Source organism: Temnothorax curvispinosus, unplaced genomic scaffold (genome assembly GCF_003070985.1).
Source record: "Temnothorax curvispinosus isolate PA1 unplaced genomic scaffold, ASM307098v1 QBEX01004550.1, whole genome shotgun sequence".
NCBI lineage: Eukaryota > Metazoa > Arthropoda > Insecta > Hymenoptera > Formicidae > Temnothorax > Temnothorax curvispinosus.
In genome coordinates, this window is record NW_020214330.1 from 250,337 (window position 1) to 275,332 (window position 24,996).

General features: G+C 45.3%; 1 protein-coding gene across 13 annotated transcripts in view; it reads right to left on the reverse strand.

The window, feature by feature from the left end:
• LOC112453652 (diacylglycerol kinase eta) overlaps positions 1-24,727 on the reverse strand; it is a 33,896-nt gene extending 9,169 nt beyond the window's left edge. For 4 of the 13 annotated variants that reach the window (XM_025014514.1, XM_025014518.1, XM_025014522.1 and 1 more), the window contains exons 1-7: positions 3,216-3,330; positions 2,203-2,404; positions 1,969-2,105; positions 1,676-1,767; positions 1,454-1,584; positions 1,154-1,322; positions 920-1,034 (exon numbers count right to left, since the gene is read on the reverse strand). In XM_025014514.1, coding sequence (XP_024870282.1) covers positions 920-1,034; positions 1,154-1,322; positions 1,454-1,584; positions 1,676-1,767; positions 1,969-2,105; positions 2,203-2,404; positions 3,216-3,251 — 882 coding nt within the window. In that variant the 5' untranslated portion in view covers positions 3,252-3,330. The other 9 variants (XM_025014520.1, XM_025014519.1, XM_025014516.1 and 6 more) reach the window with 8 other exon arrangements.
• Between the last annotated feature and the right edge of the window lie 269 nt (positions 24,728-24,996).

A 24,996-nucleotide genomic window follows, 5' to 3' on the forward strand; every position in this document is an offset into this window, starting at 1 on the left:
AAAATACCTTCAAAAAATCATCTGACTTATTAGAAGAATATAACTTACTTGATATTGCACACAACAAGAAGTAATTTGTAAAGTAAATCCAATCCAAGTTTTGCACCTTTCTCGAAAGATTATAATTCAGAAGTGTTAATCAAACTGTAGCAAATTACAAATCTCAATTTCAAGGATTAAGTTCTTAATATTGGGAGGATGAAATTCGAATTCGATTTAGTCATGTTATCTCTTGTTCAAATATACTCTGCTAATAATTCTGGCAATGTTTCGAAAATATGGAAAGACACACACATCTCAATTCTCGTTTAATCTAAATGTTTTGGAAGGAAAGATTTGTATAAATATTTTATTTCAAGTGACACTTTATTATAATGTTTAGTAATTACTGATAATGTTTAATAATTAGTGAAACTTTATTAATAATGTTTAATAATAACTATGTATGCATTAACGTAAATTCACACTGCATTTACTCCCCGAAATATTGACATAATTGAAGATCATACTATATTGGCTGGTATTCATAGTCAACTTTTACATTTAAGATCGTCTTAAATTTATCTTTAGATGCTGTACAACTCGTTTCATTGGCTACGGAGTATCTGAAGATAAACTTAAGAAGATCTTATATGTAAGATTTGATTATAAATACCGGCCAATGTATACTTAAAAAAAATGCATATTAAAACAATGCTCCTCTATTCTCTATAAATGTATGTCGCATTTAGACCAATAATTATAATTTATATTCATGCATTATATAACGTAAAAAAATATCATCAAGCTAAGTTGCTATGCGCAGAAAGAAATACGTTTAAACAATGCAGTTCTGGCAGAGCGTAATTAGATTCGAGAAGAAATGACAGTCACTAAGAAATCATGCTGAAAGAGATAAAGTTGTCAAATTAAAACACACGTTTATACCCACGTGCATTCCAAGCCGATCGATTTCTGAGAGCACCCATCCTACAGATCCATCTCCACTACACACCAAAATCCGGAACGGATCAAAGTGTCGAAACAGTCTTAATCTGTACAAGAAATATGACTCATATACTCGATGCGTTTATACATATATGCACCTTGCTACACGTACGATAACGAATTATAGATTTATGATCGATCAGCATATGTGTAAAGATTCCCTTACCCTGGACCTGGTCCTCCATTTATAAGGTCGAACACTTGTGCGGGATTCAGTAATTGTTTAAATCTTCTAAGAAACTTAATACCTTGATTGTCACCAGATTTACTGTTTACAAATACTAAAAGTGGACTGCATCCCGTAGGTCTAACTGCTTCCCAAGCTTCGTCGCTACCTGATAACAATCGAACCACACGTTATTATAAAAGTTTTATATTTAAATATACATGTAAATTGTCTATACATGAAACGCGTGCGTGCGTGATATAATTTATCATTTACAATACAAATAGACAGTGCACGTACCTATACTGTGCAAAGCTGTAGGAGGCACTACACTGAGTTTAGCTGGTCCTAGCGGACACCTGACACCTATGGCAGGTCTACACGCTGTGTGCACAGTTGCTTTGCACCATAAACATCGCCAATCTTGAAGCCTATAAATAATATATCGATTTTGACGAAATGAAGCTTAATTAACTTAAATAAATCAATTGCTTATGTAAAAATATCGTGGGATGTAACTACCTAAGTACAGAGCCACACGTCTTTTCACAGACAAAGCATTTTGAGGACACTGGCAAATTTCCCTCCATCCACTGATGTGGCATCGTGATGTTCTATAAACATAGATTAAACAAGACATGAAATTAAATGAATGTATAAAAAATTGTGCATTCTTAATTTCCTAACATTTGTCGTACAGATGAATCGATTGTAAGGTAAGTTATTAAAAGATATGCGTCCGATTGGAATTATACTTTTATTGATTCTTAATATACTCAAAAATATATTTTTAATAAAATAACATATATGCATACCCCATCTTGGTCCTCAATGATATCTTTTCCGATAGATGCTAAAGTGGTCCACTTGCAATTATTTATTGCTTTTGCGCTACATCTCTTGTGTACCTTGTATTTACAAGCTTCGCAACTAAAACCGTGGGAAGTAACACCTGTAACGATATGGCATCGTAAATTTAATTTTGCCCTACCACTTTAACCAGCTAAATTGTAAGTTTGTTTGCGAGATTAAAAAAAAAAGTTGCTTACCATGTAGGGCATCTCTGCAGACATTGCAATACGTAGGTCTGGCGTGACTAGTCGCATACCACTGATGATTACCTTCCAGCAACTCGGCAGTTCCAGGATCACCCTGAGGACGCGTCTCCGTCGCTGTTCTCAGGGTGTTGAACCACTCCTCCATATCTCTGTTTTCACCACAGAGAACCAAAGACCGAAGCGGAGTTATCACCTAATACACAAGAGACATCACATTGCTACATTACTAATCGTCACATACGTATATAATATGCGTAAAAAATATGTTATATAAGAAGAAATATAATAATGACGTTTTAATGACGTTCCTGTTCTATTTCGTAATTTGGAATAGGATAATAGCGACAATAGTTAATGAAGTCTGCCAACTCACGCTCTGAGAAACATTGTGTATTGAAATTGATTTAAAGAAAACTATTTCTGTATAAGCGAAGGAAAACTCTGGCCTTAAAGATAGAAAATTCACGATAGACTCGACTGTCTCGAGTACTTGTCACGTATTCCTTTCGATTCACCGGTAGAGCATTCTCAGTGCAAGATTATGACTTGAACGGTGCTCCAGGAAACTGCGGAGTGCGGATCAGATGGCAGCATCCCGTAGCTTGTCCGTTTTGTTTTACATTGCATCTCGCAAACGAGAGGACTAGAGCTGGGAACTGGAACGAACTGATCAGAACATTCAGAACTGATCAACTGATCTAGCTAGATATAGGAACGAACTTGACCTCGACTCGCTCGCGACTCGCGACGCTCATTGCAGCTTGCAGCCTTGCAGCTCGTTGCTGATATCGCTGGTAAGGTGGTTGCTATTCGGTTTCGTTGCCTATAAACAATCGATAATGGCATTGTGGCACGAAGACAGGAAGCGATTATTAACCCGGCGAGACTCTCGGGCAAGCTAATTAGAGAGCTGTCTCGCCGTCGCGCTCACCCTCGGTGCTCGGACCCTCGCTCTCGCATTCCTTCCTTCCGCGTGTAAAGGTTAACCCTTGCGGTTGTTGTACCTTGAATCGGGAACGGGCCCTCCGTTGCTTCGACATCGGACATCTGAACCGCGACCGCGACCGCGAACACCGCGATTCGCGGCCCAACGACGGCAACGACGCGACCGCATCCGCGCGCGCCGCGAGCACCGTTTACCGTTCCGGCAAGCGCTGCCTCACGACCTGGCCCCGGCGGCGGCGGCGACAGCGGCGGCGGCGGCACGGCATGTCACGCAATGTCACAAGTCACGAGTCCGGAGTCACGATTGTCACGCGCGACCAGTCGACCACCGACCTCACCGACGACCAACGATGGTGGTGACTGTGGCGAGACACGTCCGGACTCCGGGCGGGCTTGCCGGCTTGACGCTCGCCCGTGACGGCCCGCTACCCATTACCAACTACTTCCGCGAGACGTCCTTCGTCCTTCACCCTTCGCGCCGCTCCACTGACGGCTCTGACTCTGACAAGAGTGGCAAGTGGCTGCCCTATTTCCCATAGCGCGTTTCGTATCGTTTATAAATATCAATAAGTATCCCACGCGCGTGCATTGTTGGCTCGCTAGTTTATTCATTCTTTCTTCCCAGTATTCCCAGTTCCTTTCGCGGCCTCTGCCTCTGCTCGCCGCGCCGCGGCGCCGCGCCGCTCCGCGCGTCACACATACACAATACACGCGCGACACCACGTGCGGTGCGCGGTGCGCCATTGTGTTCGACGCCGACGCGCGCTTTCACGCTACGTCGCTACCTGCTGGCCCAGCTGGCCTGCTGCCTGCTGCTGCCAGTGCCAGTGCTGCCTCGAGTCACGTGCAGTCACGAGACGAAAAAACGCGCGCGGCGAGGCTGTCAATAAATCAGCTTGGCTGCGCCGCGAGGCGTTATCGCGCGCTTATCCGCCACGAATGGCGCGAAGCCCGAATAATGCCTTCCAGCTGGTCCCGGCCCCCCCCGCTCCCGCAGTCCACCGCCCCGCGGCTCACGGCTCATGGCTCGTGGCGTCGTGCCGTCGTGGATAGCAGTCGTATGTATTGTAGGTTGTAGTTATTGACAGGTAGACACTAGACAGGGTGTCGCGGAGCTTTGCGCGCTATCTCCCCGGACGAGGGTCGCCCACGCGCGGCGGCACAACGCACATTTCTCAATTTAAAAAAAGACATGTTACGTACGGCTTTATTCCTATTTCCTCCCTCTAACAATGAGACCATGCATGAACGTATACGTAACATACGTGCATATATGCATGAGTATCACGATCGCGTGGTCGCGATAACGTGATATTGCCCTCCGAGACCGAAATTGCTTTGCGCAGCTTTCGCTCGCTGTTTGCTCTCGTCGATTCTACCAAGATCTTTATTTTTCATACTTAAATATCTTTAATAAAGGAAGATTATTTCAGGAAACGAGAGGTGCGGGGGGGACCCTGGGGTCGCCCCGGTGAGGGTACTCGTCTTTCTCATTTCAATCTCAAGAGGACGCAGGTATATAATATTTACGTTGCGTCGGTATTTCATCTCGTTCAATTTATACAGGGACTAGGGAGTAGGGAGATATCCCTTTCCACGTGGCACGTGGCGATCTAACGAAAGAACAAGTTACGGAAAAGTGGACGATACTTGCCCGATGGACGCGGAATGCCAAATGCTTCTTTAGCTCATTGTCAGAGGTAGGAGCACTGATCTCGTAAACCAGGGATCGTAAGTTCAATTCTCACAGGAGGCACGTCTTTTTGTTCGCCAAAAAGAATTACCAACTTCCGAGCGCGTCAATCCTAATTGCTATTGTCATTTAGTAACGGTTCTTGAATCAGTAAGTTATCAAGCACTGTACTATGTTGTCGATAAGACCTCTCACGTCTGATTTCTCGTAAAAACGACGAGTTCTTTACGTGTTACTCACGTGGTTTCTTCTTAACGTAATTATTCGCGTGAGGTGTATTTTACACCCCAACGTTATATCTCTTATATAATTTTCATTATATTCTCTTTGATGATTTACAAAGAAATAAAGGTTGATGGTATCCTGTATACACATCTTCTAAATCTAGATAACGATATGTGTTAACGAAAAAGTTGTTTATTGTGAAGCACGTTGGGCAGCATTCGATCGATAAAAATGTTTCACTCGGCTAAGTTGGTGGATTTCTGAGGCTGAGGTGTGTATCTTACACCTCACGCGAGTAACGTAGAGTTGAGTGCTCACAGTCACGTAAAGGTTACGACAAAGTTTCGGCGTATCTCCCCCCCCCCCCCCCCCCCCTCTCTCTCAATAATAAAATAAAGCCTATATATACAATATACGACGGCGCGGTATGGACGTGCGAACCCACCCAGCTATTATTCCGATCGACTTGAATCTTTCAGCGGCCGAATCGCGAAAAGAATTCAGCAACGGTAAATCAAACTCGTCCCTCGGGTTTTGAGAATCTATTATGGAGTCGATTATTGGAGGGGTGGTAATAGTGGTATCGGGGTAAATCGGCGCGGCACGGAGAAAGGAGAGAATTATTGACGACGCGGAGGCGGACTCATCTTTCTTGCCGCCGCGCTGGCCGGCTGGCCGGTATTTGCTTTATTGTCGGGGCCACTTTTCCAGCCCCGAGGGTGGCGGCGTAGGTGTTGAATGGACGCATCATCGGAGCGGAACCGAGCCTGTTCGCGCGACGTGCGACGTGTTGAATGCTAGGTAAGTTCCGGAGGCTTCGTGTCGGTCGGTCAGGTGTCGCGCGTCTGCCTTTTGTGTCGTATCCATTCTCGTCCCGTGCTTTCACGCCGCAAGTCGCGATATCGAAATTCGAACGCGACCGGTCTTTGTGCGGCCGTCGCGCGACCACTCCCAACCACCCCCAACCACTCCCGAGGCCGATCTATTTATCGCGCGTTGAAAAAAACTCGCGTTTTCTTCGTCTCGCGTGTCCATGATGTCCTCGAAAGATCAATAATATCAATACGATACGTGCGACATTATACATTGCGATATACAATAATATACAAGAGTCAATACAAAAGTATGAGATTTCTGTTTATTAAACGTTTTTTGAAGAGATAACCTTTATAATACAAGAGTCGTTACGTATTACGGTCTCCTAATTTTTTTTCTTTTGAATCTGGCGTCATAAAAAATTTTGCGTTGTACTGAATTGTTACTTGAAGTCTCTAGCTGCATTATGTTGAATGTGGTCATCAGTTACGTTAGATGTCACACGAACAGTTCAAACTGATGTGTGTGTGTGTGTATTTTAGATACGCGTAATAGACAAGGACTATTTCTGAAATACGAATAGATTTCAATACTCACTTCTTCCACGGTAAGAAATTCAACCACCTGCACCGCCCTTGTCTGTTACGCACATGACTGAAACATACACCAGTTCAAACTGCTCGTGTGACATACTTGACATACTCACGTAAATGATGACAACACCACTCAACACAACGCAACTATATAGAGACTCCAAGTAATAACTCATTGAAACGCAAAATTTTCTATGGCGTCAAATTCGAAAGAAAACTATTAGGAGGCATTACTTTCGTACTGAGACCCTCGTTATATCTACATTATATTGTATACTGTATATACCGACCGTAAAATGCTGTATTATCGTCGCGTTCTCGCGCTTCGCGAAATTCAATGCGGTCCATGTCAAGTAACATGCCCGATGAATCCACTCTCCGTAACCGAGTTTAATTGGCTTCAATCCGAATGCAATTGTGTAGATTCCGAGCCGCTTGGTCGCCAGCGACGGTATTGTTTGGAATAACTAGCGCGCGGCACGACGCGAGAGAGACTGCGCGTTTCCACGATAAACGGATAATTTCCCGGGACGGGAAATTATTTTCCTCGAGCGCTCGTAAAACACGCGTGACGATGATTATCGCTCGCAGGACGCAGCGTAATCGCGCCATGTACCGTGTATCCCGGCCATATAGAGATCGCGGTCGCCCGCAGTGGGTGAGGAACTGAGGAATGACAGAGGGAAGGCATAACGACCGCGGCCGCGCGGGGCATAACGGCGCGGAGGAGGTAATGGATTTTCCTTGTTGGCGCGAATATTCATCCCTAGTCCAAGGGCGAGCGTCGAGCTTACCGAATCCCGGGAAGGGAAAAAGGCCTCCTTCATCCTTTGCGTCCCGTTCAATTAATCATCGTCGCCGGATAACTCGACCGATTAATCATCGCGCGATGCCGCGTGACTGATTATCCCCGTGTCTGTCGAGTCTCCTCTACGCAATTCTACATCCCCTTCGGGGTCTCTGGAATTGGCCGGCGCGGGCGCGACGCGTGAAAACGGACCCGATAGAGACCCTGTATAATAAGAGACTGGCCTGGCCATAAGGCCAGTTTTGTCAAAATCGTACGAGAGGGGATATATATTCATATCACTTTCGCTTTCTCGTTCTCTCTTATATCTCTTTCTCTTTCTCTTTTCTTGCTTTTGACAAAACTGGCGGACCAATCGAAAACTGGTTGTCTTATAGCCAGTCTCTTATTATAGGATCTCTTATAGGACCTAGACCTAAGACCTGAGACCTGAGATGCGCGATGCGCGGCCTGTTACGAGTTACGAGCTGGATGCTGGATCGGCAGATCGTTACGGAGCAGCAGCGCAGCATGCTCACGTTTCTGCCAACTCGAGGAGAGAAATTGCGAGTTTTCTCGACTTTGAGAAAATTAATTTCCTCGAGCACTTGAAAAGCGTGTCGGACCGAGAGATCTCGATCTATTAGCAGTTTTATCGTTATTAATTGTATCGCTCCCACGGGCTTGGATGCCTGAGATATTTAGGCACGCACTCTCTCTTTCAACTAGGTCAGACACGACGCGGGGACGCTCTACTTAATTCATTTAGAACGCGCGGTTCTCTCGAACGCGAAAGCTCGCGGCAACACCTGGATATATATGTATATACGTATATATGTATACGTGGACCGAAAAACTCGCTATAGCTATATTATCGCTCGATGTTGCGTCTCCAGCATCTCTTGTGTTAATAAAAATATGGCAATTTATAAAACCGCGCGAGCCGTAACGCGCGTAATGAATTCACCAACGATGAATGATTAATATACGTTCCTCTCGCGTTGCCAGATAACAATACTGCAGGGAACTACTGTCAGGAATATAATCCCTAACTTGGATGTGTATAGAGTGTTAAGTATTGATCGTGAAAGCCTTTAGACAACGATTTTTACCGCGTTAAGCGTTAAGCCGATCTAACGATAAATTGTACGTATTATATTATAATAAGATATTATACGTCAAACAAATCGATGGCGCGATGACGCCAATAAAAAGTGTCGCAAAACTACGACTTTTCGCGTGAATTCTGTCTTTTCATTAACGACGTCGAGATGTATTTGCATTCAAACGAGATGATAATTAAAAAGAAAGAAAGGATGGATGAACCTTATCGTTTAGCTTGAATACTCAAGGTACTTTTTATCGATATTTTACAAGTATTAGATGAGCGAAGGTAAGAAGAAAAGTGAGGGCGACCGAAAAGTCGAGCAAAAGCCATCACTTCTCGGTTCCTTCCTTCCACCTGCGTCATTCCCCGTATTGTGCGACAAAAAATAAGCTACGTTCTCGTGATGGTCCCCCGTCTTTCTCAACCCCCTATGTATTACTGTGCCATACATATTTTATGAACAAACGTAGCCTCTGGCATAAGCCGAGAGAAAGAGGGAGAGGGGGACACCACGTCACGCAATTCCGGCGCGTGCGGGCGACGAGAAAACGAGGCCGACCGCTCTGAAAGCTCTGAATTCTCAATATTGTGTACTGGATATGTTGCCTGCTTGTGCGCCGCTCGCAACCGCCGCGCCGCCGTGACCTTCTGACCTGGAAATCCATTCCATCCTGACGCGAGCTGCCGAATCCGCGGGGCCGTAGAAGCGGTGGAAAGATCGATCATCCCTTAAATTACCGTAGTATCTTCGGCCGTGTGTTACGACATTAAACGAAGATGTCAGCATCTCGCTTATCAATCCAGGGCTACTGTCAGATCCCTAGCGATGATATAGATGGATCCCCGGATCCGGAGATCGATAGACACATCTGACGGGTGTCTAAATTTCGCTTCGTTGAACACATATAGAACAGAGATAAATCGGAATTGCAGTCGCTTCTGGCAGATTTTCCCCATGTTTTTCCTTCTGTTGTATCTACAACTACAATACGCTTCATATGATTGTACGTCGAAATTAACGTACCTCAGCCCAAAGATATTTCCAGCAGCTTTTACAATTAGTAAGAGATATAAAATGGAGAAGCTCTTTTACCCCCTCGGGTGAAAAACGACGTTCTAATACTTATCATAAAAAGGGTCAGATATTCTTAGGTCACAGACTCGATTTCAGGTGTTTGACTCTCGATTATTCCGCGGTGTCATGGGTTAATGCAAAAACGCTTATAAGCTTTCTTATATTATCATCCCTATGAAAGCTCAATAATTCGTTCATCTTACAATAGTAAAACAATGGTATTACTCTTTAACACAGAATTATACGATTGTCTGACTGAAAAAAGCATTACTTCTATTCGTTACGTTGCAACGATCAGAAATATCAATAGCAACTTATTCTGTGAGTTTTCTGCGGATATATTTTCCTACAATAGAAATACTTTCATACGAAGAGGGCACGAAAAATATTATAACGAAATAAAATGTCAACGTTTTTTACAAAGACGCCAATGCTCAGATCCAATAAACTCAAAGACAAGGATGATTTGGCGCTTCTGAGAGAGAGAGAGAGAGAGAGAGAGGGAGTGTGTGTGTGTGTAAATAACAAATAAAAATCGTATTTTAATTGCGTCCTTGCGGAGTTTCGGATGAAGCAAAGGCAAACGCCAAAATTGATCGAATGTATAAGCCGGCACGTTAGTGATTTAATGCGAAAGCAAATATTAGATTGTAAGAAATAAGTCGAATGAGAAAAGGAGAACGTCGCATCCACTTATGAGCCTGATGTCACGTGCTGTCCAGTGGCAGTGATCTTTATCAGAATATTATCCCCCTTGACCCACGGGTGTAATCTAACGTGTCGTGGTACGAATTTATCATGGGATCGTAAGCCGAGCTCTGTGTGTCCTCCCCCTCTCTCTCTGCCCGTTTTCCACCGCCCTAAAACCACGCACTTTAATTAGCAGCGCACCAACCGCATCGACCATCCCCGGCCCCATTTATGTCGCGACTCATTACATTATTCTACATACGCCTCCGTCTATTTTTAGTAGCACGTAGCGCGTGCAATAAGCACCGCTGGCTGGATCTAAGCACGGTCTTCTGCATAATGGAACGCGCATATTTTGCCCGGGAGGATACGCGGCACGTGAAAGGTCCTTCCGCTCGCACGCGGATGTGGTCACGGCACATAGACGCTTGGCTCCGCATCATTACAGCTAAATATACATCGAGCAAATGGAGCAACAATGTATATATCACGTCGAACGTATATATTGTATAACGTATACATATATAATATACGTTACTGCTACCTCGTCTGTTTTTCTTTTGTTTTTTTATTTTATTTTTTAATTTTTTTATAACGCACAACTGCCTCTCACGCGCGGAACCTTTACGAACGCAAACATTTTCCTCGTTTACCCAATAATTCTAATGCAAAAATAGAGCAAAACTGCATGCACTTTTCGCTTTGGGTACGTGCTCTTCAAAAGCGCAACGTGTAGCTTTTACAGCTTTAAGAAGAGACGTAAAACGGTCGTAGGTAATTACAATTACCGGTTTTTTAATGGACGAACGGTGTCGTGCGCGAAAACCCTGACGCGGCTGAAAGAGGAGCGACCAAGTGGCCGCTTATTCGCCGAGCACGTTGCAGCTGCATAACTGCGACAATCGCGGTATTAAAATTAATTAAGCCCTGATTCGCGCTGATTATACAGCGTTGCCCGGCGCGCTTAGCGAATGACACTGGATTACAATACGGCAAATTGTTCCGCGACCGCGACCGGCGTGGTGCGATGGCGCGGCGCACGCGAAATATAGCGCGCTCCAGTTAATCGCTCCAGTTAATCCCCTTATTCGATAAATTCGATTACGGCACGGGGTGGCGCGGCGTGGGGTACCTCAGCTATTCGAGACATTTCGAGGGCGGACGAAATATGAAAATTTCACGTCGCGTCGCCAGTTGTGCCTTGCTTCTACGCCGAATCTCACCCATTTACAATGGACACTTGACCTTTGCATCGCGCCACGAGTTTCCGATCCCTGTCTCCGCGCCCTGCCGAATGTGGGTCGTGGCTAAATTACGGTCCACGACGCATTTAACCAATATCGAGATGAAATCCTGGAATGCGTTTATTTTATTCTGGCCGTTAAGAGTTCGTTTGTGTTACTTTCTCGAAATATAATATACGTGCGAGTGGCGCGGTTGTATAGGTTGTATTACAGTATAAAATAAATAAATTTAATTTTATCAAATTAATCTCGTAATAAATTCCACAGTCTTTATCAACACGTTATACGCGATAAAACATTCCCTCGGATAACCGCCGCTCCATTTCCATGATTCGCAATGGGCGGATTTTATACGTTGATATATACGAACGTATGAAACGTGGAAATAAAATAAAAGAAAGAGAAGGAAGAGCTCCTAAATTATTAGCGAGATAAAATCCTATAAAATTTTTAGAAGAGAATAACGCGTTGGGAAAATATCGTGGGTTATCGGAGATGATAATAATTTTTGTCGTTAAGTAAAGCTGAGCGTTATAGAGAAATATTTATCGAGACCGATATTTGAGACCGAATAAGGTTGTCCGAATAGGGTGGATCGTCGCGTTGAAATGTGCGGGACGGCATGAATATATGTTCTCGGAACAGAGAAAAAAAGACGAGATAGGGGCGAGGCGCGAAGCTATATCGAGGCCCTTTTTATACTACGCGTACATTTCTGTATACATATGTAGGTCTATACGCGTTCGTGCGTAGATTTCGCGTTACCGTCGTATGTGTAAAAACGTGATATCGTCGGGGTGGTGCCGGTGGCCGTCACCGAATAAAACATCCGGAAAATTGATCGACCCATCATTAAACTATGTTATACGCTCTACTACTACTACTACTACTACTACTACTATTTTCACTTGTTTGCGATCAATAAATATGTTTCGCACGTTCACGATCATTAAGAAGCGTTTATTCCTTAATCCTTTCGTAAATCAATTTTTAACGATTGACATTACATCCAGGAAGAGTACGTGGACGCGACGTCATTAATTAATCTACGTCGACCGGCGGCGTCCAATTAACTTGACTGTCCATGAAAAAAGAAAGTAGTGACAAAAAGTCTAACGACAAGCACGAATATTCTTTTCTTCCACAGTCGGGTAATCTGAATATAATTAACGATAATCCTACGCATTACTCTTTACTTTGTATAATCCGCTCTTTATATTGGATCTTCTGATAAACAATCGCCTTGTTATCTCGTTACTATTTTAAGTACGTCTTGTGGATCTTGTAGAAACCAGGTACACACGAAATACACGTGCACAGTACAAAAATTAATAATATAACCGACGCTTGTTGATTAGAGCTTTAATAATTTTCTACATCCTTCTCCACGTGATCCCGCCGCGACGCGCCGCGCCCGCGCCAGTAGAATTTCGTAAAAACGTTTGTGGCTTAAACAATCAACTGTCAGACTAATGCAGCGATGCATAAATAATGTGATTAAGTAATCGTATCGTACCAACTAGAGAACTTACACGTAGGGGGGAAAAATGACGGGGCGCCGCGCCCGCGGCCACATGAGGTTCGCGAAAACAGATTTCAGTACGAACAGGGCGAAGCCTATTACAAATTAGATATCTCCAAGGCTAATAGTACGCATGCGTTTCCCTTTCGATTTTCTGGATTACGTTGTTACAACTTAAAAACGTACTCGTTGTCGACGGACGACGGACGGACGAGCTCTATCGGCGACGTAAGTATATCGTATATCGGATCGCGCACACGTGTATATTCAGCCTGCACGCGCGACAATGTACGTGTGCGACCAGTGCGACAATAGATCGCGCGCGCGGAATTATATCTTACTTACATCTCTCGAGCAAGTGCTTGCGCAAGAATAAGAGGACGGTAGAGCGAGAATGAGCAAGAATGAGCAAGAAAAACCTCTCGTCCCAGTTATGTGAAAATAGTATTTTAACGGTACGTACATCGCGTTCACAATATTCATAATAAAGCGCAACATCTAAGTAAATATATTGGCCGAAACTCGACTAACAATAAAACTTAATTTACTTTGGAATAGATTAGCCGGTCTTGCGGAAAAAAGAATCGCGTAACGCAAAAGAAAGTATCTTAACAATACTTAATTTATTCCGTGACATTCTCGACGTGGCATTATGAACGGCGCTCCTCGCTGCTGACGTTTCACGCGAAATTAAATGTATTAGAATTTTCCGCGAACACCACCACACAAAAGGCGCTCACCGAATCTCTGACGTCAGTATATATGACGACGTCGCTCGATGATCACAGCCTGTGGGATTCCTGCACCTAGTTGAGAAAATACCATAACGTCAGGCGCGGGTATCCGAGACGACGTGCCGATTACGCTTTGCGGCCGCACGTTTAAATGTGCGATAAACATGCGCGCATTCGAGAGCATAGCGCTTTTCATAGCGCTATAAATAAACGCGACATGTAGGTGGTCCGTTACGTCGCGTCGATGCACCGCGCACCCGCGCACATCCAGTAGTCCAGAAATGTCTATTTATTAATTTAAAACATACATCGCGGATTAAAGGCCCCCGCGCAATGAGAAATATAAGGAAGAAGGAACAAATATTAGCGATTACGGATAAGAAATCAGGAATAAAGCTGCAGAGATGAAGCATTAATACACGGCTTCCGATAGGTTAAAAATCTATTGCCCGTGTTCTTCCCCGTTTCCGTTGCCCGTGTTTTTCATCGCGCATCCAGCTTTATTCCTCTCTCTAATTTCTTATCCCTAATCGCTAATATCTGTTCCTTGTTCCTTATATTTTTCATTGTGCGGGGGCTGCACAATATAACACATCAAGTCGCCTTACTTATGCGCTCCCTTAATTAAGCGTAACGTAAAAAAATATCTGGACTGCTAGATCTAGGCGGAGGGCAGGAGGGGAAGAGAGAATGACGCGAAATTTTATCTTGGCGACACTCAAAGCGGATTAATGAGTGACGACCGGTCAGATAATCTTCCGAATCGCATCTCGTTCGTCACGTCGCGCAAATTCAAGAGCAAGTTCGCGCGGACGCGCGATTTAAATAGCTCGCCGTATCATTCTGGTCGGGGGATTTAATTGGACGCCCAAGTGGCATGAGGCTGATGGATCAATATCGTAATTAAGAGTTTTCCCGAAATGGCATTCTCTAAACACACACACACACAGAGAGAGAGAGAGAGAGAGAGAATACGCGCGCGCGTCTAAATCAGTATACTCAATTCCTGGCTACGGTGTGCGCGTCAATAAGGCCACTAAAGTCTCTCGCTGTGCCGTAAATGCGGTTCACTTCCTACAAAGGGGGTAAAGCTAGACCAGATAGCGATGTACTTTCTTCGTCGAAAGGGCCGCGCTCTGTCGCTTCGCCCTTTCGGATCATCCGTCGTCGGAAAAAAGTTGGACGAGGATGCCGGCGCGACGCGGCGGGCGCGGTGTTGCACGCGTGGAAAATTAGCTGCGCCGATAAGGTATAAATAAGTTTTAAAATAAACGCGGTCCGCAAATACCTCCGTAAAGTACGTAAAAACCGTAAGAACAATTGTAGCGTATGAGAAGAATGTCCCCTCTCGTGCGGCTTTTCCCTTCGTCTCTGTCGCGTCGCGTCGTGGAGAGGAGATAAGAGATCGAGACCGTCGCCGCAGCTCGTTAACTTGTTTGCGGAGCCGCGGTTCTGTGCCCTTATATATTAAGCACGTCGACACACATGCAACTCCGGCGTATGTCCTACGTGCGTTAGCGCCTTTACGCGTCACGTATACGGAGACATTACTCATCTCAATTCTCGTAACACGATAACAGTTACGATACCTTTCACAACTATCTCTGCGTCCTGCATCCTCTCTTTATCTCCCGTCAACGAGAACGAGATCTACTACGGCATCTCAAGTTCAAGTGTTTGGCTTATTCTGCGCGTCGAGGCTGACAATGAATGGCAGGGTTGGATTTGCCCGTGCAACACATTGCCGGGGATACAGAAAATTACGGGGAATCGCTCTGCGGGATTTCTAAAATTATCTCTCAGCGCGGTGGATAAATGATATAAGGAAAAACACCCTCGACCCTCGATTATGGATACATATATACATAGACATGGATATTCGCGTAAATTTTGCTGACAATTTTGCGGGACGAGGATCTTTTTAAAGTTGTATTACAATAGTAAAAATAGCCAGACCGATTGTAAACGACACACCATTCTCGTGGGCCTTTATGTAACCCTCGCATCCATCTTCGTTCGTTCTACGTTCGCGGAAGATGGATGTGTAGCGGTAAAGCTCGATTATTTCCTCGCGTTCCCTTCCTCTGTTCCCCTCCTCGACCACTGTGTTTAATATTCTATAAATTCTGCAAGAGAAACGTGAAGCTGATCAAGTTTGCGAAGCAGCGAAAATTCTAAAGACATATCGATGGATGTTTCGCACAATCGGCGAATCGCGAGGACATAGGCGAAAAGGGACGCACCGCGTCCTTCGGTATATACGAATATACGTCCTAGGCACACCATACACCACGGCACGGCGTACCGTCGAAGTTGATTCTTCTTTCTACTTTTTACGACAGTCGATCGGAAAAAGATGTCGCGCGTCGTGTGTCGTGTCGTGGTCGCAAGTTCTACAGCAGAAAGTGTCAATTGATAGCGCGCTTGAAATTTCTGCTCGTTCCCATCGCGGAGTTCTCGACTCGAAAAAAAAAGTTAAAGAGCGACGTTACCGGACGTTACGATAAGGAATAACACATACAAAGAGGCTGTTTTAACACACCCACGGCGCGGCGGCACGGTGCGACATAGCTAACGTAGCAATTTTGCGACGCAATCGCGCTCGAATAACGCGGGGTTACGTGGGAGATATCGTTCACCGGCAAATGCGTAACGTAAACGGTAACATAAGTAACGAGCCGGGCTCGTCCCGTGAAAAGCAGCACGAGCAGCACCGACGTTAAGGGTCGTACTTTAGCGCGAGACGTCCGCGTCGCCCGTAAGACGCAATAATCCAAAAGGTCTCGCGAGGCAATAAAAGAAACGAGGACGTATTGCGACGAATGTTGTACGTCAACGGATTCTGCGGGGGAGACATTAGGACATAGGGTGGCCGACTCGAAGCTGTCGCCCTCTCGCCCTTTCGCCCTCGCGGACTCCGATCATCTTCTCCCCGCTGACGGATGCACGAGATCAAAACTCGATCTCGTGCAACTGGGGCGCGTCGCTCAACGCGAAACCATCAAATTTCCTTCCGAGTCACTCGGCAATACGGAGAACAAGCGGCGTAAAATTCGAGAGAGGTGGCAACGCCAAGTTACCCTGTATATGTAATGTATGTATACCCATTCATATATGTATATGTAATATGGTATATGTACATTTCGAGCGGGTCGTTACGGTATACAGTGTGGAGAACATTGTAAAATTTTACGAGAAACTTGCCCGGGATATGTCCCAACGGCGAATAGCGTGACTCGACCCCGAGCTCCGGGCTCAACTTCGCTAATGGTCATTAAAATGCCCGGGGGTGCATCACGGATATTACCTGCACGCCTGCACGCTATTATTACAACCCCTTATCGCGGCTGGACGCTCGTTAAAAATTTATCTCTACTCGCGCAACGAATAATTATCTCATTTTCTAAAATGCCTTTGTAAGCTTTCTTAGACACAGCCGGAAGTGCTAAATGAGATCTGGGAGCACTGCGTAAAGATATACGCATATGTCTCAAAACAGATGACAGATGCATCAGCATCGCGCGCGCCGTCTTTCAGTCGCCGAGCTTCTTTTTTGGGAGCCAATTTTTTGACAATTTGACAATTTCATAAAAATTGGAAATTCTTCGACGTGCAAAATTATATTGTTGACTCGTAAAATTAGAATTTAATCCGAGGGTGAGAAAATTTAAATTCAGCCAAGATTGACCGAGAAATGATTAACGATATCCCGTTACCTACCTCCTAAAGCTATTTACAACTGAATTATATATCCCGACATTGAAGCACAGGAACGATTTTCGTGTTCGAATGCTGCATTTAACTCGCTGTGTCAACATTTATAGACAAATTCTAGGGCACGTTAGTGTCCAAATGTCACAGGCTATTTCTTAACGCGTGGACGCTGATTCGGTCGGATCGAGTCGACTCGCGGGTCAATCGCGGCCGCGTTCCGAACTTGTACATCCGCGCGATAAACACCGTTCTATACCGGGGACCACTTCGCACGTGGGATCGATTGGACAATCACTCTCGCTTATTAATAGAATTTAGAGAGCCGAGACCTAGAAGCCTCCGTGATAGATACTCGAAGGGATCCGGATAGCGCTAATCCTCTCTCGTTTACCTACCTACTCTCCTACTCTATAACTATTTAAAAGATTCTATACATGTAATACTTGACTCGAAAAGTTTTATCTCGAATCAATCAGTATAATTAATGTTTAAAATTATTTATTAGTTTATTAGTTGTCACAAGAGCATGCTGTGTTCCGTCCTTTCTATAACTTCTGAAATGTACCCGCTTTATACACCGCTTCATTATCGATTCATTATCGACAATAAAAATGACTGAAAAGAAACAATTTTTCTCTCATGTGTAGAACGAAAAAATGTGGACTGACCCGCGCGTTACTCTCTATAGTCTCTAAATCTATATCATGTCCCCGCACCCCTTTACTCATTCGCGGCTGCGGTTTCGGCGCACGGTTTCTTGCTTTCTTCCTCGCGGGCATATTTAGGTCTCCCACGGGTCATCGACCCGCGAGGATGCTCCGCTTCATTCCATCACCCTCGTATACATTGCACCTTCCTTCCTTTCCTCCCTCCCCAAGTATCCCAGCCTACGTCATCGTGGACCATGTACTCGCCTCTCGTTTACCCTGTCGCCTATATTGCATTAGCAATCCCCGTCCAGCCCGTCCAGCCCGTCCTCCTCCGAGCCGGAGGGAGGTAGGAAAGAGGACGGGAGAAGATCCATCTAGAGAGTTTCTACTCTCTTATAGCCTCGTCGGCTCTGTTTACCTACATCGTGCCGCTCTATCGCTCGGACCGAACTGTATAAATACGCCCCGCTACACAGGCCGATGCTGCCAGCCAGACGCAACACTGAAAACCGAATCGATACGGAAAATGATTCTCGGCTGGGTACACATCCGCACGCGCCGCTCCGTGTTGCCTCTCCACCCCTCTCTCTCTCTCTCTCTCTCTCTCTCCATACGGCTCGATATTTCTTCCGCTCTGTATATACCCATTAAATTCCTATTTTGAGGGAAACTCTCCGCGCGCATTTCCGAGCTCGTTTACCCTGTCTATGATTTATTACCCGCGCGCGCGAGAGCAGGTACACTGTCGCGAGAAAATTGTATTTGTAGCAGCAACTTCTGAGAAATGGGTTTTTGGAGAGAAAGTACGAAATACCTGCCCAAGCGGAAAATTTCGTCACGTGGCATGTAACGCACGAGCTGACCGAAACATGGACACCGACCTGCCCGCGAGTTCTTTAGCTGTACACGTCTTCTATCGTTAAAGGTACTCGTCGATAAGGGTGAAAGCGGATCGAATAGAAAGGAATCGTTGTAGAAAGAGAGAGAGAAAGAGAGAGAAAAGGAACGAGCAAAAGGGATCTCCGGGTTGAGCCGAAAACAAGTTTGGAATAGGAGCGGCGGTTAATAAGACAAGACACCGGAATTAGAGAACTCAGTTCGGCCCGAGGATTCCGTCCGTCCGTCGAGCAGTCTGTTGTTGTCGCAAGAGAAATTATATCGTCGGCGATGATATAATAATGCCGGGCGCGGCGAAGAAAGAAAATTTAACAAGTTCTCTACTCCTCTTAGGCCGGGCTTAACGACACGAGAAATTATTCACGAAGCTAATGGCACCGACCATCTACCTAAATCTACCCCAACGCCTAATGCACTTGGCTTAAGTCCAGCCCGGGCCGATCTTAGTCTGACCGGAAAAGAAATGCAAATGTAACGATATATATATTATACTATACATCTTACAATTAATTGCATTTTGCGCTCATGGCGTCTTAATCTAATAATTATTTTAAAGACTCCCTCGGAATTCCACGATCGACACTCGTGTTTTACGACGTTTCACGAGTTGCCTCGTGCCGCGGAGCATTATGTCGCCTTTTCTTTTTTTATTTTTGCAACACGTGCATCAGGCATCAGGAAAGACGTTATTGCGCGCTCGAGCTCTCCTCTTTGGAGGCGCGTTCTCTTTGGAATTCCTACTGCGACTGAGAGATGTAACCGGGGATAACAATCGCAGGTGTTGGGATCTGAAATCCGTTCGGCGAATTCATTCTATGACGAGCGATATTGCATCGTCGCGCGTCGTTCGAACGTGCCACATTCAAGATGCGAGGGCCGAGGATCCGAGGATGCGATCCGCGCGGGCAATATCCCCGGATAGCCTCGAGATGTAACATCCCTCTCTCTCTTTTTCCCTCTCAATCCTGGGTATTTTGTATCGTTCCGCCAGTCGTCGGAGTCTTTATCACTTAAAACCGCAGCGAATCGACGCGAAATTTCGTGTCTTTGAATTATTCAGAAATTATACAGGATATATGCCCACGCGCGCGGTTGCTTTTTCATACCGACGATATTAAATATACTTGCATGGGCCGTCGCACAAATGAAAAATTACTACGATCTAACTGAACTTGAATGGAATTTCGTCATCAGATTTAATTGCAAAGAGATGTAATGCCGAGAATCCTCCCTTTGATCTTTCATAGGTTACAACCGTACCCGTGATACGAGATACGGGATACGGGACGGCAGAGGGAAATCGAATTAATCGGGATTAGTGATAATCAACGTCGGTGTAACGTCGGGCTACAAGAACTCCGCGCTCGCGGAGTTAACCCCGTTAAATCTCCTTGTTTCGCTGATTCGTTTTTTTCCTTTCCCACTTTGCGAAATCGTCCTTCGATCGATCCGCCGACGTCCCCTACCGCGCGCGGGACCAGCGTCGTTAATGCCATTATGTAATAAGGATCGCCCGATCGCCCCCACGACTGTCGTGGTGTCGTGTCGTGTCGCGCTGTGTGGGAATTGTCATTTATATCCCGCGTGACAACTGCGCGGGAGAAAACGCGATTATCCATCGTCGCTTGCGAACGACAACGCGAGCGGCTCCTGTTACGTTCCCAATTCCCATGCAACGTTAATGTTAGGGGAAAAAAAAAGAGAAAAAAAAATTATCTCGCGTTGCGTCTGTTTTACTCGCGAATATTAATCGCTGACCTGGCTTGAGCGTGACCTTGGCGTGGCGCGTAATATCGAGTCGTTAAAGCCTCTCCAGGAAAAACCTGATCGTCGGAAACCTGCCATTTCATCGCGCCTCGCCCGCGCCGAGAGAGTTAGCCTTTAGTCGAACCGAACCGTCACGTCGCGTCGCGTTACGTCAGTCGCCTTTAATATGTACATTAATTTTCACTGCATCTACGTAATAGCAGCCGCGGATATTAGTGTTTCTCGACTAGTAACGCGCACTACGCGCGAATCCGATATTAAATAGAATGTAACAGTCTGAATGCACGTCCTCTCTAAATTACGAGTACCCGCGAGTACCTAATGCCTCATATTTATTGGCAGCTCGAAATATCGTCTACATTCCCTAAAGAGACTCCTGGCAAATCTACGTCCGATAATCGGAGGCCCGAAGAACAGAGGGAAATCTGTTACCAACCCGTCGACTCCGCGAAAAAAATCACTCGATATCCTTAAAGATGCTGTCGGTATCCCGTTTCGAACACGGGTACACAGCCCAGTCTGCCCAGTTTCTTTTCATACGTCCGTTAAGTGCTTCCACTCGACGTGTAACGTGTAACGTGCAACGTGTACGTGTAACACGAAACTGCGTTTCGCCTCGAATTTACTGGTGAGAACGCCCACGGTGAGATTGGAGGACACAGGAGAGGACACGATCGGCCAGAAAGAAAACGAAACAAGAGAAAAGAAAAGACGCGAAAGCGATCGGTATCTTGGCATTCTTGGCCGCGAAACTACAAATACAAATGCAACCTTTCCTCGCGGGAACGAACGTATAGATACATCAGGATTCTCAAAACCAAACACGTTACAATAAAAAAAATGTTGTCACAGTGAATTATCTTGACCATTAATAAGCAAACAAGATACGAGTCAATTTTTTTCAGAGAAGATCAAATAAATTTAAGTGTCGACGCTGAAGCGCGCCACGCGCTAGACAAACAGATGTTATTATATTTCGGACTTTAGACATACGTCGCTTATTAAACTTGGGCGATTATACGATGCACGTATAGAGTGTCGTCGTATAAGCCAATAATATTGAGAAATATTGTCGACAGGTGCTATTAAATTATTTCAGATAGCATGGAATTTGTGACCTAAGCCCTTTTAAGCGAGCGTATAAACAATGCACCCACCCATGCAACGCTTGCCATCAGTAAGCAAGTTATACGAATAAATCAATATCGGGAGGCACATGCTAGAAAGGCCAATATCATTTTGCGCGGCCCGACGCAACGCGCGCGAGAGAGGGAGAGAGGGGTGGAAGGGAGGGAGGGAAGGGGGGAGGGAGGGAGGGAGGGAGAGAGAGAGAGAGAGAGAAAGAGAGAGAAGGGTAAATGTCCCCTATATCTAAACTCTAAACCTACGACATTTCCTGCCGCAGAACGTAATATAATAATGGTGACGCGCGTGTAAGATTGATGCGACCGAATTGATAATCCCGAGAATCGAAAAATGTCAAGGGTGACTCCCACGATTTTTAGGAATTGTATTGTACGTCTCGACATGACGATGAGAACGGAAGAGACGTAAGTACGTGCCTCTTTGTAAATCAATATTCTGAATTATTAGATTATTACAGACATTTCGAAACGAATAACCCAGACGAAAGACGTTCCATGAAAGAAGGACCGGTACTTATGTCCTTTTAATAGCATCAACGGCTCGTAAGATTCCTTTAAGTCTTATAACGTTAAGGAATCAATCAAGGTAACAAATTTATAATACCAAAAGATTGCGACGCGATCAGCTTACGTCGTCGTCTTAATGTCTTAAAAATAAAGAAGAATTAATTCCTCCAGACTCTCCAGAGCGTTGGCTCGCTCTGCCCGTACTTGGAGTGTCCGCTTGTTACTCGGGTACTTTTCCTTCGTACAAAGGAGAAGGAATATCATATAAGCTGGATCCAAGCTCTAGTTCCTTTTATGGATTTAAGGCTTTAAGGTATCGAAAGAGACTCAAGGAGCTCCTCTCGCGAAAACTTTCGACATCTCCCCGAAGTCTCGTATAAACTTACGTACTTACACACGTCGCGTTGGCGCGGCGCGGCGGCGTCGTCACTCCCGCTGCCCGCGGGCCAACCAAATTTTAGTCAACTTGTACACGAGTTACTTTTTACGCGCGTTATCCTCGTTATTCCCCGTGCTTTTCATGCTATTCCTGCGCGCGTGTACGTGCAAAGCTCTTTAAATCTCCATCTCTCGTTACGCGGATCGCGTGATGCCGGGCACAATAGTTTTCTATATGACATTTCGCTATGGCATTCGTGCGAAATGTACCCGAGTTCGCCCGCACGAGCAACATTATCCCATGCGAAAACGAACACGAAGGTAGTAGGGTTAATAAAAAAAAAAAAAAAAAAAAAAAAAAATTGGTAAACGATGAATTCAACGACGTTTCTCTCCTCACAATCAACTAAACGCACAAGCGAGATGCATAACACTTTGTTTCGTTGTCCATGTAGGTGCTCGCGCGTACTCGTGTTTATGGATAAAACACCGATTTACCGATTGTTAAACGCCGGCAACGGATAATCGAGCACGTTCCATACTCGATTACACTTTACTCGGAGTAATATAATATGCTCCATGTAAATAACAAATATTGATATTCTTTTCGGTGCAATCTCGTGACTGTAAACTCGTAATCAATATCCGTCAGATTCTTATTTGTATTATAGTTGCGTGCAATCCTCGCGATCAATATAATCTATTATAATTAAGTGAATGGTTATGTGCTTAATTTATTAGGCACTCCTCCCTACTGTGACGGTGGTAGACATATATAACATACAATATATATATATGTATGTGTGTGTGTGCGCGCATAATTCCAAGTTTTTGATAAGTAAACTCGCGGGAAAGAAAAGAGCGGCGGGATGCCTTCGATAAAAGTTTTGATAGACGCGAGCTTGTTCTCCGAATTAATCTGAAGGGAATATAAGATATTTTGGTCGATACTCCGCTGGTACTAATTAAATCGGATCAAAATCGCGATACTTATCCTTAATTAAAATAAAATTAATATACGATTGCGATGCTGATATCTCGATCAGATGTTCGCTCTGGCGCTCAACGTTCGCGTTGAAATCAATTTCAAATTTAATGGTGCGTGTCCATCTGCGAGTAAAAACTCTCGAGAGTTTATGGCAAATGGAGAGTACCTTTAGGTACTCTGAGGAGTATGCCCATGTGCAAGAATCACTCACCATAAGTTAGGACACGTTATTAGGACGTGTGCTAATTAGAAATTTTTAATCGAGCAGATTTAATAATGAGCCCGAAATCGTTGGCAAGTTAACGATTGACGGATCGGCTCCGATCGGCCGGGCATCGTCTGATATTCGCTACGTTTTTCTACTGGCGCACAGTAGACGAGTCACGACTCGTGATTCACGAGTCTGACAGGTCTGACTTGACAATGAGACCTGTACAGCCGGTACTCCTGTATACAGTGTACAGTCGCAAGAAGACAAAAGTATTCTACGTGGTTGCATACAATTTTCCGTTTTCTCTCTTTTTTTATTACTTTAATAATCAATTATTCCAAGTACGTTAATATTTGAAAATCTGTATACGTTATTATCTAACTCTACAAAAACTATATAATAATAACGAAGCTACTGAAACTTAAGCGCCTTCATTTTCACGATGCAACCAAGCAAAAAGTTGCTCCCTTTATGAAGGAAAAAGAAAAGAAAAAAGAAAAAAGAGGGAGCAAGTTTTACGCTAGATCAATTTCCTTTAGCTGCGCTCTGTCCTGGCCCTCTCCTCGTAATCTATCATGTGTGCTGAGAAAGAAAGTCGGAAATCTGAGGGAAACGAAACGGGTTGCGAGCGAGCTGAGAGAAACGGGAGTGTTGTGCGCGCGAGACTGTGAGGTGCGAGATGCGAGATGCGAGGTGCAAGTCCCGGGTCCCGGGATGCGTACTCACGTGGGGTTCTCTCCGATGCAGCGTGGCGCGGTGCGTGGCGAGGCGAGGCGAGACGGCGGATGGTAACCACGTCGGTCGCGACGAGGCCGACCGGCCAGCCGGACGGACCGCCCGGCGGAACTGCTGCGACGCGCGAGTCGCGAGCAGTCGCGAGCAGTCGCGGGCAGTCGCGACGCTGCTCTCAACTCTCAACTCAAGTCTCAAATGCTCTCCAAGTGGTAGCTGGTAGCGACGGCGCATCGCGCCCCGGCGACGTTCGGCGACGTCCGACAACGTTCGGCTGTCGGTGTCGATGCCGCGCAGTCGCGCGGTCGCGCGCCACAACCACAACCGTGAACCGGCGCGGGCGCACGCTCGCGCCGTTTATCAC